Source organism: Zingiber officinale, chromosome 3A (assembly GCF_018446385.1).
Source record: "Zingiber officinale cultivar Zhangliang chromosome 3A, Zo_v1.1, whole genome shotgun sequence".
Lineage (NCBI taxonomy): Eukaryota > Viridiplantae > Streptophyta > Magnoliopsida > Zingiberales > Zingiberaceae > Zingiber > Zingiber officinale.
The window spans coordinates 19961914-19978307 of NC_055990.1; the positions used below are offsets into that span (position 1 = coordinate 19961914).

At 40.8% G+C, this 16394-nt stretch overlaps 1 protein-coding gene across 1 annotated transcript; it reads right to left on the minus strand.

Moving 5' to 3' along the window:
* Positions 1-2447: 2447 nt before the first annotated feature.
* LOC122051283 (cyclin-A2-1-like) lies at positions 2448-8646 on the minus strand. The gene is made up of 12 exons (XM_042612324.1): positions 8426-8646; positions 7403-7729; positions 6764-7214; positions 6392-6498; positions 6159-6251; positions 5100-5233; positions 3545-3620; positions 3387-3463; positions 3285-3318; positions 3044-3199; positions 2821-2955; positions 2448-2740 (listed from the first exon to the last, which is right to left on the minus strand). The coding sequence occupies exons 2-12, from the start codon at positions 7682-7684 to the stop codon at positions 2684-2686; spliced, it is 1602 nt and encodes a 533-aa protein (XP_042468258.1). The 5' UTR covers positions 7685-7729; positions 8426-8646; the 3' UTR covers positions 2448-2683.
* Positions 8647-16394: the final 7748 nt, after the last annotated feature.

Consider the following 16394-nt stretch of genomic DNA (forward strand, 5'->3'; position numbering starts at 1 on the left):
TTTTGTTGAATGATAATAGTTCGATAGAAAGAAGAAAAATTACACATATAGAATATATCCGGTCCTTTAATGGGTATGGATATACCCATCGGATATCCTATATCCGATGGGTATGGGTACGGAGGATATAGAATCCGACCCGAACCCGACCCATTGGCATCTCTATTTGAAATCCCAAAACCAAGACCTTGGGCATATGATTTGTAAAAAGCACGGACTTCTTCTTCAGATGAAAAATACATCCCAACTTGTGGAGTATCAAGTGTATTTGAGTTTGACGAATCACCCAAATTTTTCACATCGCCCTCAATTAATAGTTCTTGCTCCATAACAATTTTACAACCTAAATTCAAATAAAATATTTATTGACAATCATAAATAAATAATAGCACAAAGAAATGTTTAAGAACATCATTAGGAAAAAAAACTGAAATGAGAATATCACAAGGAAGATACATAAATAAATAATTCAATATGTTTCTTTTGCTGTTATGAATACACAACTTACAAAATAGCAAGGAACAAACAACACACATTATTGATGTCAGATTTGTGAAGAACCAACAAAGCATCAATCAAGGTACCCCTTTAAGCAGGATAATGAATCATGAAATTTAACTAAAATACAGGAAAAGATACTGTGAGTGAATCCACTTCCTATACATTGGAAACTCTTTGCATAGGAAGAAATATTTCCATCAAAAATAAATAAGACAGTTCATGAATTGTTCAATCATCACCATGACATTTAACTAAAACATAAGAGAAGATACAATGAGTTACCAAAATGGAAAGGGCAGGAGGAAGAAGGAGATACTGCCAGGAGTAGCTTCTCTGGTGGATGTTTGGTGGTGGAGCTTCACTAGCGGAGGAGGTTCACAGCATGGAGGAGCTTGGAGCTTCACCGCGTGGAGGAGATTTAGGGCTTCGAGAAGCTTTGAGGAGCTTCACAGCGTGGAGGAGCTTGGAGCTTCGCCGCGTGTGAGGAGATTTAGGGCTTCGAGAAGCTTCAAGGAGCCTCACAGCATGGAGCTTCGCCGCGTGGAGGAGATTTAGGGCTTTGAGAAGCTTCAAGGAGCTTCACAGCATGGAGGAGCTTGGAGCTTCGCCGCGTGGAGTAGAGGATGAGCTTCTGCTGGTGGAGGACGGCTTTAGGGCTTCACTTGTGGAGGACGACTTTAGGGCTTTGCTGGGGTGGCGTCTTAGGGTTCGGTTGGCCATCGTCGTGGGTGGAGGAGGGAGAAGTCGAGCCGAGAATCGCGTCGCAGGTAGAGGGGAAAGGAGAAGCCGCGGGATTTAGGGCAAAAGTTAGGTTGTGCAATACGAAATATTTTTTTTATTTCCTTTTTTTCCACGTAAGAAGTGCTGAGTCATTCCTTGAGGATTTCGTGTTCCATATTCCTTGAACATATCATTTCTCAAGAATATTTTTCCCCTTTGAATTCCTTTCCTTCTCCTTTTCATTTCTCGCATTAGAAAAAATAAAATTGAGTCATCAAAGTTTTGATGATTCTACAATTTTGAAAAAACAAAAAAGAAGAAAAAAAAGGGTCGAATTATTACACGGAAATGAAATTTTTTTCCTAGCTAAAAACACTAAATCACTATAGCAATTTCTTCAAAAAATAATTGTTGAACGAAACACTAAATTAACCAAATTTTCCTGGTAACATCAAAATGAGAAGAGGATTTATTTCCTTAATATTTTGATCATACAAAAAATATGAAAGAAAAAAGTAAAACAAGGATATGAAAATAAATTAAATTGATTTGAACATGTTTAGTATCATTAATAATATTTATATCAAACAAGCTAAATTAAATGTACCTCCAACCATTGCAATTCATAATAAATTATGTTTAGTTTCAAAAACTTTTAATGCTTCTAAACCTTGTCTCACTCAATATGATGTTGCATATGATCAAACTATCAAGGATTTATTTCCTTGATACATTGATCATACAAAAATACGAAAGAAAAAGTAAAACAAGGATATGTAAATAAATTAAATCTATTTGCACATGTATAGTATCATTAATAATATTCATATCGAAAAGTAGCAGCAAAATTAAATGTAATAGCATATCTCCAACTATTGCAATTCACAATAAATTGTGTTCGATTTCAAAAAAAAATAATTAATACTTCTAAACCTTGTCTCACTCAATATAATTATGTATATTTTCATGGAGAGAGTAGGCTTAATGATCTCTGAAAATAAATATATATAAACTCATACCAAGTTGGCTGAAAGAAACCACCATGTCTCGTGATTTATAGAAATCATGGTCCACAACATAAATCACAAAGTGAAGGTCCACTTAACTTTTTGAGAAATAACCAACAGGATCTTTCTAGAAGACATGCACAATTGAAAATTTCACAACCCTAATCCGTGTGCCGTAACCACACGACTAAATCCTTTTATTTACAGCAGTCACAGAGGTACATAACACATACACTACGTGGAATATTATCGTGAATAAATATCGTTATTGATTACAGGCATCAACTTTGTGAACCCACAACATGAGGAAACAAGTGTTTTACAAGGAATGGTAAAAAAAAATAGCCACCGAATCAGTAGCCATAATATTTAAAGGGACAAAGCATGCTGTTAGCTTAGTTACCCTTTCAATGAAGTCAAGTCAATCCATTATGTCGGAGATGAACACAGCTTCCTTACGAGAAGAGCGACTCTTCAATCGATCGAGACGTGAGGATGGCTACACTATCAAACTGTGAAACAAAATGCTGGAATTTGGGTATATCGGTTGGGAGGTAGAAGAATCAATGCATTGTTTGGACAAAGTTTTTACCTTTGGTTGGCTATACTTTTCACGTATAGCGTCGAGTGGGGAGTTCTTGCTGTTCATCTGCAACTCTCGCAACGCCAAGACTGCCTCTTTCAGATCAGTGGCCTTGTAGCAGGTGTAATGTTCTAGAGTGGAATTCTGTATTTGAAGTCAAAAACAGATTTATCAGGTTCGAATGATACACTTGGATGATTGGGAATGAGACGAGGTGCTTCTTTATATCTACCCATGGATGGTTCGTGTGATTCGACTCCAATGTCCATCTAGCCAGGAACACAGCGGATGCGGCTATGATCGAAGGGAGAAACTTTAAGAAACTATACTCCACTAGGGTCATCTCTGCCAAATAATTGGTCAAGTACCCAAAGGTCAACGTTTGATTCTGAAAAATGCAGATCATAAAGAGTCATTATGAAAGAAATAACAAGTATGTTTTCTTGTGATCAAATGGATTAGATATACAATACCTCATGCGACGCATTTGCAGCTTGCAAAAATCTCCTGAAAATGATTGGAAATGTTTTTAGGCAGGTGTTGATTTGAATCGAACTGAAAGGTTTCTATTTTACCTGAGGAAGGTTTTGGTTGTAGGTAACGAGAGCTTAAAACCCAAAAAGCTGAGTACTTGTCTCTCCATTTCCAAAACCTAGTGGTACATTAACAGTGCCAATGATTAGATGTAAGCAGAATCATGGACAGATTTATATGTTCTAAGCTAATAAAGTACCTCTGCCTTGGTGTAGGTGTTATCAGTTATAAAACAGAATTCTTCCACACGTGGAGGACATATTTCTTCATATTTTCTATATACAGGATAAGTTATTAGAAATAAGCATGCATAATCTGTCTTCTAATTGTTCAAACATAATATAAACACAGAAATTGGTAAAAAAGAATCAGGATAGAGAACTGTGAATTTGCTTTAAAGAAATCAGCATTGACATATTGATACCAAATCTATTGTTATGGCGACTCTAAGACAGATGGAAGCATCAAGGATTTACAATGAAGATATGAGAACATAACTGTCTTGCCAACATGATCTCACTTAGTCTACATTTATCAGTTCAGTGTAGTCAAGGAGCATTACAAATAAACAAAGCAATTTATAGTCAAGGAACATATTTCCCAATTTTGATCAAAATTGCTACTGCCAGATTGGCACTTTTGGGGCAGAATGTGGCTAATTACTAAGAAAAAGTTGCAAAGTAATATTCTTTATTTGTATAATTATTATTATTTTTGTTTTTGATAAATCAATTTCAAAAAAACAGAATTCTTCTGTCTTCCTTTCACTCCAACGAAAACGTTAAAAAGAAAGAAGCCAGCCATGCGTTCTATCCCTCTATGAAAACATAAACAAGGGTTAACTTTACTTTCCTCTTCCTATCAACATCTTTCATTCCTCCATAGTAGGAAGAACAATACAGAAATGGAATAGGGTAGCAATAGATTAAGATATTGCACTCATAAATTTGATTCATAAATGGAATAGATAGTTCATTTTTATTCGTAAGTTTTGTTTGTAAGAATATTATAATTAATGATCCCCACAATATAAAAAAAATAAAAATATATTTCTCTCAGTCCACTTCATATGCTCAATTCACCTATTCACCTTATGGGCTCATCTACCATAAACCTCAATCTGCCTAATCCAAATAATTCAATTGTAGGTAGATGCACTCAACCAACAAAATCCTCATTGCCCTTGTGGACCATCTAATTTGCTTGGACCACCCAAGTTGTTGGCCGTACAACAACTCACTCGGGCTATCTAATATGAATTTAACCACCCCTACCCACCCTTTGCACACCAACCCCCAACAATTAGTACAACTCGCACAGCCCTCCAATCCTCCCAAACCAGTTGGCTTACCTGACTCATTTAATACCTTGAGCTCTCTCCGTCAGCATATCCTGCATGCTTAAAATATATATTCCTTGGTATATAGATTTAAGAATAAATAGTTCCTCGAGTGGTCAAAAGAATAACTTAGAAGTATCACTAGCAGCTTAAAATATATACATAAAAAATGATTACTCCAAGATAATTAATAAGAGAAACGGTTCCAACAAAATAAATGTGTCATGAGACAATATAAAAAAAACATTATCTAGCCCGAATGTGGTACCATAGGGAAAGAAAGACATATGTTGCAATAATATTTAGTATTTTGTGGAATAAAGAAAGGATAAAATGTAATCTAATGGTACAAGCATTGTAGACAATATACTCGTGGCACAAAAAAGGTAGCATACAAGTTGAAAAGTAAACTTACGAGGCAATTAGCATGCAAGTGATGCCAAGGAGCTGCAACCTTTGTCTTTCGATATAGTTATGTGAAAGAAACTCGTCAATTATATGTACAGTAAGATAAAGTGTATCCGGGACAAGCTTATATTCCTCAGAAACCTGAAGAAGACAATATGCAGAAACTTCAAGGGGGCAACAACGTCTTTATTCAAAGAGAAATGATTACACAGTTGCAACTGCACCAATATATCTCAGAGAAACACGAGGGCAATAATGTTGATTTTTTAAAGGATGATGAAAAAATCCAATCACATAGAACCAACATTTAACATATTCTTTACAATTGATCATTAAAAAATAAGCTTCATGATATAATGTACATAATGAATGTAGCTTTGTGAACCCGATCAGTTTCTGATGCTGAATATGGTAGCTTTCATACAGAGTAATGGGAAAGGAAGAAAGGTTGATAAGGTGCAATCAACGAATGCTTCAAGCCTCAGCAGATAAATATATCTGCAACTTGAACTAAATGGTTGTTGTAATTTGTATGAATTTTTTGAAACGTGCTAAGGAAAGGAGAGAATAATAGAGTAAGCAGAATAGAGCAAAGTAGGTTAAATTTATAAAGCTTAAATTTCACTAAGTAAACAATTAGGTTTATTAGAAATCAGATAAAGCACTTCATTTAGGCTTTTGTTTAGTCTTATCAACGAATTTACCATCTCGAGTAAAACTGCAGCTCAAATATTTTATAAAACTTTCCAGACTATCATTTTTTCCAATCAATAAACTGAAAATTTTAAAAGTTGACTAGTTTATTTGAACAGGTATATGTTATATAAAAATTCGAACATAACAGCCAAAACTCGAAATGACATAACATGCACTAGCAAACCCAAAGGTAGTAGGAGTGGCTCTTGCCCCCTAAACTAGAGCATCAATCCATGACTGTTATCCTTGATTTTTTTTTCTCTCAGACTCTACTGGCAACCAGATAAAAAAAAAATCAAATCAATAAAACTTCTGACCAAAATTGATTAGGAAAGTATGAAGACGATGAAAAGGATAAGAACTGACAAACCTCCACGAGCCAATCTATTAGAATGGCCCGCATACTCTGAGAGACATCCCGTTGCAATGATTCCATGTAGTTAGCAACCGGTCTCCGAACAAGCTGACAAATAATAAACTTGGAATATTACTATCACAAAAAATTCAGCAGGGCCATGATGGTTGCACAAAGCATATATTTTCAATGAAAAGCAACACTCAAAGGACCCAGATATTAGAACAAGAAGCTCATAAAAAAAATACCTCTGTTACACATTGGGTTGTATATATCTCTGAGGCATAAGTGCAGCACATTTGAGGATTTCCATGGTCTGTATCAATGTCAATGAACCCCAAGACGCTAAATTTTCCTAAATTGCAATAAAGATAGTACATCATTAACATAACCATGCACTTGAAAAATCAACAGTGATCCAACAGGAGAAGAAATCACAAGAGACTGGATAACATTCAAAAGTTAATTTATGATCCAAATAGCAGACAATGTGACATGGTAATTTGATTAAGTTTGATATCACAATCATATACCTTGCATGGAGCAATTCTAGGTTAGCATATTGATTGATATTAGATTTATCATTAAAAGGGAAAAAAGAGCCGAGAGTGAGAGCCAACCATTCTTTGTCTGTTTTGTGAATTCAAGGTTGCCTTCGAAGTTATGTGCTCTAACCAAACTTGTTGCGCATGTACTCTCTCTATCCTTAGTAGTATCCATATCTTTGAACACTACAATGCTATCTTCCACATTTCCCAAAGAAGAAGAATTTTTTGTCTCAGAGATCTTCATCTTATGTTCTTCTTCAAACATCTCATTTTCCTCATTATCATCAGTAAAGGCATTGCCTACTAATGGCATCCCTTTGTTGTCTGATTCAAATGAGTCCATTCTTTCCAACAAAGAAGGTTCTTTTGATACCAACATCTCCATCTTTTGTGTTTCTTCATTCAATAGATTTTCCACATTATCATTGATTGGTTCATTTCCATCTAGGGACAAATTTGAAGCCTTAGAATCAACACACCCTTTGGTTTTTAAAGGAGCTCTTCTTTGTCTTTGAACAGAAGGCTGGAATATGGGAACAGACAAATAAAAGCTCTTTGTCAAAAACTGACATCTATGAGAATACTGAAAAGGAACTCAACAAAAAAAAAAGTTTTATGTGTTTTTTCTTTCTAAAAATGTAGAAGCCAAGTTTAGTGAATAGATAAGGGGAGGAATTATTGAACATAACCAAAGGTGCATCATTACTAAACCTGCACTTTGCCTGATGGTATCCATTTTCTAGAAGTATTCTGTGAAGAGGTATTGGTGGCATCCTTTAAAACCGCACGTTTTTTGCACTGTGAACCTACTGGACATGGAGCAATATGACTGTTTATATCATGAGCCCTTCTCTTTGAACATGTCTGCTTCCTCTCTGGATTTGCGACGGATGATGGCAAAGGGGGTAATCCACTGTTTGCACGGCAAGCAGCAGCACGTGCTCTTGTAAGTCGAGCATCAAGAGAAACACTTGAGCAATTTTCCTTCTTCATTGCTGAAAATAGCTATATTCTCAATTATAAAAGTTCTTGCAGATCCTGGAAAATGGATAACTAATTCAGACACTATTAAAGGATATATATGAATATTACCATTATCGGTGTATATACAAATTGCAACTTTCATAATTTTTTAAAGTAATAGCACCAGGCTCAGAATAATCTTGCATGGTAGCAAAGTTGTGTTTTTATTTCATTGTTTCCCTTGATTCATTGAAAACCAACCAAAGGAGAAACGTTAAAGAGAACATGCATGTCAAAATACTTCTGCATTCATGTAAATCCATTTCACAGAAACATTTGATAAGGGAAAAATGATCCACGGGAACGATGTAACTGGTAAGACAACCTTTTTACCCACCAACTAACGCCTCATATGTGACGGCTCATGTATTTACGTGTTGAAACAGGGAAAACGACTTCTTGCACGCAAATGATCATGAAATTTGGTAAGTTCATTCCAAATCCAGTAAGGAAATTGTTCTTGGAAAAAAGGAAAAAAATGGTAAAACATGAACGAACAGCGGCTAGTCCATAGTATCGAAGCCAACAAATACCCATCATTCGAGATTCGTTCAAAAAAAAAAAAAATGAAAAACAATCTATTCAAGAACAGTCAAAGCCTAGATCCGGAAATGTAACGCACCGAAGAGACAAAAATAGTCCATTTCAGTGCATATTAAGTAAAAAAGACAAACATGCAATAGATCCGGAAAGGCGAAGTGAGAACCCTACCTAAACTCTCCGGCACTCGCCGGTCGCCCCGCCGCCCACACCCGGTCGCCCCGCCGCCCCGAGAGGAAAAGAGCCAAGATCGAGAGAGGATTTGACGGAATGTGGCGGCGGCGCGGCCCGGAGACGGCGACGACGACCCGCTTCCTTCCCCCCAAGTCCCGATCGCGACGAGTAGTGCGGCAAAGGGAGTGAGAGGAGCGCTCAAAAAGGGACCGAGAAGCCCACAGCGAAGCCACGTGGTTTTGCCGCTCGAGACGCATTTCAAATTCCCGAATTTTATCGGATCGCGTATTCCGATCCGTCAACCCGGTAAAACAGGGTCTCTCCTGGCCGCCCGATCTGGATCTAACAAAAGCACCAGTGATCGGAGACGGACTCTTTTAATTCTATTTTTCTTATTATTATTATTTTTTGTTTTTGCCACATTAAAAAAGAATTAGAAGTCAGAGATGGATAATTAATGTACAGCTCCTATTGGCCGATCTGCTTTAAATGTAAAATTAGATTCAAATAACTTGAAAAGGGAAATTAATGCAAGTTAATATTTGCTTTAAAATGTAAAATTGGATTATTCTAACTATATTTCCAATTTAAAGTCTGAAGGCCAACGTGGAGGAAAAAAAATTAAACCTAAAGGTAAAAAAAATCTAAAAATTAATATAGATGGTTAATAAATTTAGTAATTTTTAAAATAAAACTCAATCATATGAGTTGATTTTATGGTTATATTAATTATTATTTTTTACTAATTAATTATATTTGGAAAATTATGATGTTATGATTAGTCATTGTCCGGTGTTTATTTTTTTAATCCTTTATAACAGTTGCTATAATTAATTATACCAGCTACTAATTCTGATTAATTTTAAAGTATTTTTAATTTAAAAAATTAGAAAATTATTTATTATATATTACGATAATTTTAATTAAGATTATTATAATAATATTGAACTGACTATTTTTGGAATGGTCAAACAAAAACTAAGCCAAAAGTCAAAACAGGCGTCCTTTTTTCATTTTATTATCTCATTTTGTCTCCGTACATTTTTTTAAAATCTAAATTAAAGTGTCTTTATTTTTATGATAATGTAGCAGCTAAAACAGAAATTTTCAGAAATTTAAAAATAAAAAAAATAATTTTTATGTGAAATAAGATACGGTATTTTTCATCTTCATCGATGAAATCCTATAATACTAGGATTCCATCACCGATAAAGAAGGGTGATAGCTGATGCCCCCATCCCCCACTATATCTACCCCTTAAAAGAGTATAGCGGTTACATAATTAAAATGGCTGATACGATGTTTACGGTGACCCTCTGGATGGATCAAAGTTAAGCAAATCGATTAACGTGAATCAAAATAAAAGGTAGTCGATATCATTCTGAACAAGAGACTGATTGATCGGACTAACTTAACCTCTGGTCTGATCAAGCCTTGGTTTCCAGCCTCGTGCGCGGGCGGAAGGTTAAGCCAAGGGCTCATCCAATCAACCCCTCCGGTCGATCAAGACTCGAAGACGGATTTGTAAACAATGTCCATGTGAAATCAAGTATCAGCTATCCTAACCGAATGTTTTAGCTGATAGGACTTATGGTCCAATCGAACACGCTAGAGACTTGGTTGCTTACGGGTCAAATAAGGAAGCTGAATGAAAGTCGAATCACCCACTACATTCATAAATAGCGACCAAGTACTGTTTAAGAAGAAGGGACGGTCGGACGATATCAGTGATTTAATTAGTTGGTCAAAGTAGCCTGTGTGTGGCGGGCCCCATAGCTCAATAAATTAATACGTTTTTTTAGCAATTTGTGTCACGAAGAACAGAGAATATCTAGCAGACAAATCGTATTTTCGAAACTTCCAACCTATCAAATCATATAGATTTGTTAGCTCATTTTAAGAAAGGTGTCAAAGTCACTTTATAACATGCCCTTTCTTGGAAATGATTTGAAATTAGTGTATATACACAACAGTATCACTATAAAAGGAGGTCACCATCTATAGGCACAGAGGTATGTAAGGTTATATATTTTTACACACTCATTACTATAGTTTTTTCATTATTCATCTCTTAAAACTGATTATGACTTAAGTGTTAGAGGGCCAACGTCGATGGCCCCTTTCCTGATACAATAGCTAATACTCTTTGTGACATGCAAGACGGCTTGAGATCTTTGTTTGGTCAATATTAGAGCGGGGTATCCAGCTAATCATCTTTTTAATTTTTGGACAAGATCAATTACTATAATTATATAATTATAGGAGTTATAATTTTATAGTTGATATAACATAATGTCAACTAATATTGAATAGAAATAATTATTTATGTTAGAGCAATTATAATTCGTAACTATTATAACAAAATGTTGACTTGTGTTAACAAAATATCTATATTATAACTGTTATGAATTATAACTATTATAATATAATTTATTAGTGTTGATTATAGTTGAAATATTTATGTTGTAGTAGGTATAAGGTAGTTATTACAACATAGTTGATAGGGTGAATAACATGGGCTTTCGAATTCGGAGTCAACGTTAAGAAAGTCGATTAAGGTGACGGTTAGGATCAAAGAGGGATCAGCACTCGGGGTTAGCATGTCTACATGTCTCAATTAGGGACAGATTTCCATTAAGACATGAGGGGGTCACGACCCCACCAAAATTTTTAAATAACATTATTTTTATATATATTTTTTTTAGTATACATATTATTTGGCCCTATTAAAAAATAAGTATTTATAGTTGGTCTAATGGTAAGTTACATTTTTCTTAAAACACACCTCAAGTTCGAATCTTTGTAGGAAATTTTAAATATTTTTTTCTCCTATATATGTTCTATTTTAACTAAATATACATTATTAATGAACGTTTGGATAGATCATTATTATATAATATGATCATGTCCGAAAGCTGAATCAACGGACATTGGGTACGTGGTACTCTCTAAGCTGCTGACGTAGATCTCCGGTTGATCGCAATGTGCTCCGGCGAACCTGCACAAAAGTCGAGCCGGGAAGGGGTTCCCGGCGACGACCCTCCGACGCTCAAGTTAGGCAGACGAAAGAACAAGAAGGTGGCTTTCAAGATCAGACATTTTTTCCTTACCTCCGGTGAAGTCTAAGGGCTCTTATATAGAGCTATGGGAACTTAGTGCACACAAACCGAGGTGTACACGTGTCCTATACCATACCGCAGCATGGGCTTGTCAGAAGAACATGTCTGACGCCATACTGCTACAGTCTGAGCGTCTCCATGATGGGACAGCAGAACCCTTTGTCGTACGATACTGAGTATGGCCTGGTCCTCAAACATGCCTGTTGTCAGCAATAGGGGTTACTAAGATGACGTACCCGCTGTCCCATACTTTTTGCCTTCCGCTTCCCGGATCAGCCATCAAACCGCTCGGCCAGGCCATTCGCCTTTGGTCTGGCGTCAGTGGTCGTCCGTCCGGGATGGTTCAGAGTCGTCGCCCGCTCGGCTCTCATAGCCTGGCACCCTGCCCGAGCGGGCAACCGCTCGGCCTTTACTCTTGATTTGCAATGCGGCCGAGCGGATTATCCGCTCGACCATATGATCTTTTTCCCTTCATTGGAAATTTGGGCTCACGGCCAGATGGTTGTTCTATCGGATGAAGGTCATTGCCTAGTGCTCGGCCTGTCCCGCCTGCTCATCGAGCCCATGGGGTTGACCTCCCTTTGACTGTTGACCTCGACGTGTCATTGACCTTACCCTCATGAGGGCCCCCCGGCCTTATCATCGGATCACTTACCTCCCCTTTAAGTCCAGTCGAAAGAGGCGTCAAAGTCCGATTGACTGGACTGACGGTCTGACTGAGTGATGGCCACTATGCTGGGCCCGGGAAGGTTCATCCGCTCGGCTTACCTTCTTCTTAATGTCCGTTCGGAGCTATCATGCTGACGCCTTAAGTATCCCCTCGGAATTCATGTCGAATCTTCTTCATTAACGCCAAGCACGTGCGCTGCGCGCAGTAAGGGGCGTTCATTAAATGTGCCCTATATCCTGCTGACACGTGGCGCTCCCGCTGTTATCAGCGTACGGCGATGGCGTTACCTCCGATGGGGCAGCCGCCGTTTGAAATGAACGGCCCGATGACAACTTCGTTTTTTGCGACCTGGATCTGATGGTTGAGGTCATTCGGGGCCAACACTATAAAGCTTTCAATCCCTCTCTCCGCCGCATTTCTGCTCCCTAGTGCTCCGAGGCCTTGCTGCTCTTTCTGCTCCGGCGACTTCATCTTTCGGCTCTCCAGCGACTTCACAGCCTCTTTTTTCGATCATCCTCTTGCTCGTAAGCCTCCGTCACCCTTCATTCCGTCGTTCCTTTGCACCTCTTATTAGCTGTCCTTTCTTTCTTGTCGTCATCTTTCCTCGCTTGCTCTATTGTTTCCTTTCCACCTTGCATTTCTCCCTTACCTTCGACCATGGCTAGCACTTCTCAGCCAACCGTCGGCGCTCCTGGTCTTTGGTACACGACCATGGAGAGTCAGTTTGACGAGGAGGACGCCCTGCGTCTTGCTCGGACATATGAACTCCCGGCTGACCATAAAATAGTATTAGCCACCCCCACCGACCGGCCTCATGTCCCGCTGCCCGGCACCGTTCTCTTTTTCCGAGATCAATTTTTGGCCGGGCTGCGATTTCCTCCGCACCGGTTCATCCTACAAGTATGCAACTACTTTCGTATCCTGCTCGGCCAACTAGTTCCGAACTCCATTAGGCTGCTGAGCGGGGTGATAATTCTTTTTAAACTGAACGACATCCCACTGGACCCCAAAGTTTTCACTACTTCTACTATCCGAAACAATCCGAGTGGGGTACTTTCATTTTCCAATCTAGGATAGGATTTGTTCTTTTCGATAATATGCCGAGCTCCAACAAGCACTGGAAAGAACATTTCTTCTACTTGCGTTTTCCCGAGCTGCCGACTTTTCGAACCAAATGGCAGACGATGGTGCCGACCCAACCGGAGCTCGACAAGTTTAAGAGCGATCCGACCTATCTTCATGCAGCCAACCGGCTGGTCGGCCAGCGATACAACATCGATAAGCTGCTCCTTCCCGGAGTGCTGTATATATTTGGCTTGTCCCCTGTCCAAGCCGACCTGCCCTGCAGCATGAGTAAGCATTCTTCTCGCCCTTTTTCCTTTGTTCTAACTGATTTATTCTTTGTTTCTGCAGCTGAAATCATGTGGCGTGCCAAGGCTACCGAGTGGCTTAAGTTGAGAGCTGCTGAGATTGAGGCGGCGAAGAATAAGGAGGTCGCCGAACGGGGGTTGGTCCTGGCTGGCTCGGTAGCTGGAGGGGGTGAGGGGACTCAGATTGTCCCTGAAGCCCTAACCGCTTCTATCTCTCTGGACGAGGCTGGGAGCGATATCGCGTCTTCTGCTCAAGCCGAGGTAGAGGGCCGCTCAGCGGATGAGGCTCCTCTAGCGACTCGGAAACGCAGACGACAAGAGCCAGTCTCTCAGCCAACCCCATCCGATGAGCAGCGTTCCGAGCGAGGTGATGATGCTCCCATGATCTCTGGGGCGGTTTCCACCGAGAGCACCCCCACGCCGCTCGGCTCTCCCCAGGCTGCCTCCGAGGTGCCGCCTACCAGTCCTCCTCGGACCCTACGTTGCCTTAGACGATTAGGCGACCGCCCTTCCACAACTGGCGAGCCGTCTGGCAAAGCAGCTGCGCCTCAAGATGATCCGAGCGGGCTGCGGGTGATAAAAACTGTTCTGCGATTTCCGTCGGAGGAATACTTATTGGCTGCTGATCGGCCAATGGTTCCCGAGCAGCAAATGACTCTCACAGGTCCCCTTGCAAAAGCCTGGGAGGACGCTCGACTCAGCATCGCGCTTATGACCCCCAGCCAACTAGGCGACAGCAATTTGCAGCAGGCGACTGGGTATATCCTTTGTCTTGTTGGTTAATTTGGTTTAGCTTTTAACTTGATCACATCCGTTCACAGAACTGGGTGGAGCAGATCGCCATCAGTAACCGCCTGGCTGAGCTAGAGGACGAGCTGAAAAAGCTCAAAACCTCGGGGGAAAGCAGACAATCCACGGCTGCTTTGGAGAAAGCCAAGAAGCTCTTGGAAGCCGAACGGAATAGATCTTCTGACTTGGCGAGTGAAGTGGCTCGGCTCGAGGCTTTGGTCAAGCAGCGCGATAAGGAAATAAAGCTCGCGACCACCCGGAAGCTCAAGGCCATCGACGATATGGACTTGATGAAGGTGGAAAACCGGGGGCTGGAACAACGCGTGAAGGACTTGGACGCCCTACTGACCACCGAACGGGAGAGCCGCTCGGCTGACCAGGCCAAATCTGAAGGGGATTTGAAAGATCTCCAGGCTGCCCTTGACGCTGCCCGAGCCACGCTCAAAGAATATCAAGATGGGGAGCCCGGCCGGTCGGCTGAAGTGCGAAAAGCTTTCGTCCGCTCGGACGAATTTGGTGAAAAGTTCAGCGACAAGCTGTCTCTAACTTTTGAAGAGGCTATCAAGGTGGCGGTCGATTATTTCAAGACTAAGGGCCACCTGCCAACCGAGCTGTCCGTCCCCCCCGAAGATCTAGCTGTCATGATGGACTCTATCCCTGACGCCCTTTTTAATTTCGATGAATGAGGAGTATTTGAACCGCTTTTTGTATGCCTGTTGTTCGGGGCGAACATTCTTGTGATTACTACTTTTGTCTGGCCGCCGTTCGGCGTAAATGAACTATGTTTTTGCTTGTTATTTGCTTGCTAGACCAATATTCATCCTTAGCCTTTGTTTTGATCATAATAATTTTTTCACTCTCAAGTATTCTTTATAAGGGAGCCGCTCGGCCGTACGATGGCCTTATTCTTGCCTTAATAGTAGGACCGGTTATGGGTCGGCGCTTACGACCGGGTCGTAGCATGCGAACCGCTATCCGTCCGGAGGGTTTATAAACGGTGATTCATCGCTCGATTTTTAACGTCGGAGCTCGACGGTCTTCCGCTCGGATGATTTATAGACGCCGGCTCGTCTCTCGATTTTTAACGTCAGAGCTCGACGGTCTTCCGGCCGGTGGGTTTATAGACGCCGGTTCGTCTCTCGATTTTTAACGTCGGAGCTCGACGGTCTTCCGGCCGGCGGGTTTATAGACGCCGATTCGTCTCTCGATTTTTAACGTCGGAGCTCGACGGTCTTCCGGCCGGCGGGTTTATAGACGTCGGCTCGTCTCTCGATTTTTAACGTCGGAGCTCGACGGTCTTCCGGCTGGCGGGTTTATAGACGCCGGTTCGTCTCTCAATTTTTAACGTCGGAGCTCGACGGTCTTCCGGCCGGCGGGTTTATAGATGCCGGTTCGTCTCTCGATTTTTAACGTCGGAGCTCGACGGTCTTCCGGCCGACGGGTTTATAGACGCCGGTTCGTCTCTTGATTTTTAACATCGGAGCTCGACGACCTTTAAGGCTAACTTTAACACTGCCGTTCGGCAAAGTTATTTGTCATCCTTTATCATTTTTGCTGCCTGCATTACAAGTACATAGGCGACCAAAGCATATGCAAAATTACATCAGCGCACCTCTTACCCAGCTCGGTACGGCTGAAGATGATTCGCGCTCCATGGTCGATCCAGCTGCCGCCCGTCTTCATCCTCCAAATAATAAGAACCCAAGCGGAGCTTTTCGATGACTTTGAAGGGGCCCGCCCAAGGAGCTTCTAGCTTGCCAACGTCGCCGACCGGCTTTACTTTCTTCCAGACAAGGTCGCTAACCTGGAATGCTCTGGGGATTACGCGTCGGTTGTAGTTTTGCTTCATCCGTTGCCGGTACGCCATCAGCCGGACGGACGCCTTGGCTCGCTCCTCGTCGACCAAATCCAGCTTCATGTTCCTCCGCTCGGCGTTGCCATCATCATAGTTCTGGATCCGGACGGACTCGACGCCGACTTCGACAGGAATAACCGCTTCGCCGCCATACACCAGATGA

Excerpts from the sequence above, each read along its gene's own strand:
- LOC122051283 (XM_042612324.1), bottom strand. The coding sequence starts at position 7,684 with ATGAAGAAGGAAAATTGCTCAAGTGTTTCTCTTGATGCTCGACTTACA. Across the intron at positions 3,621-5,099 it reads ACTTGCATGCTAATTGCCTC|AAAATATGAAGAAATATGTC; the intron begins GTAAGTTTACTT and ends TCCTGTATATAG. Across the intron at positions 3,464-3,544 it reads ACACCTACACCAAGGCAGAG|GTTTTGGAAATGGAGAGACA; the intron begins GTACTTTATTAG and ends ATGTACCACTAG.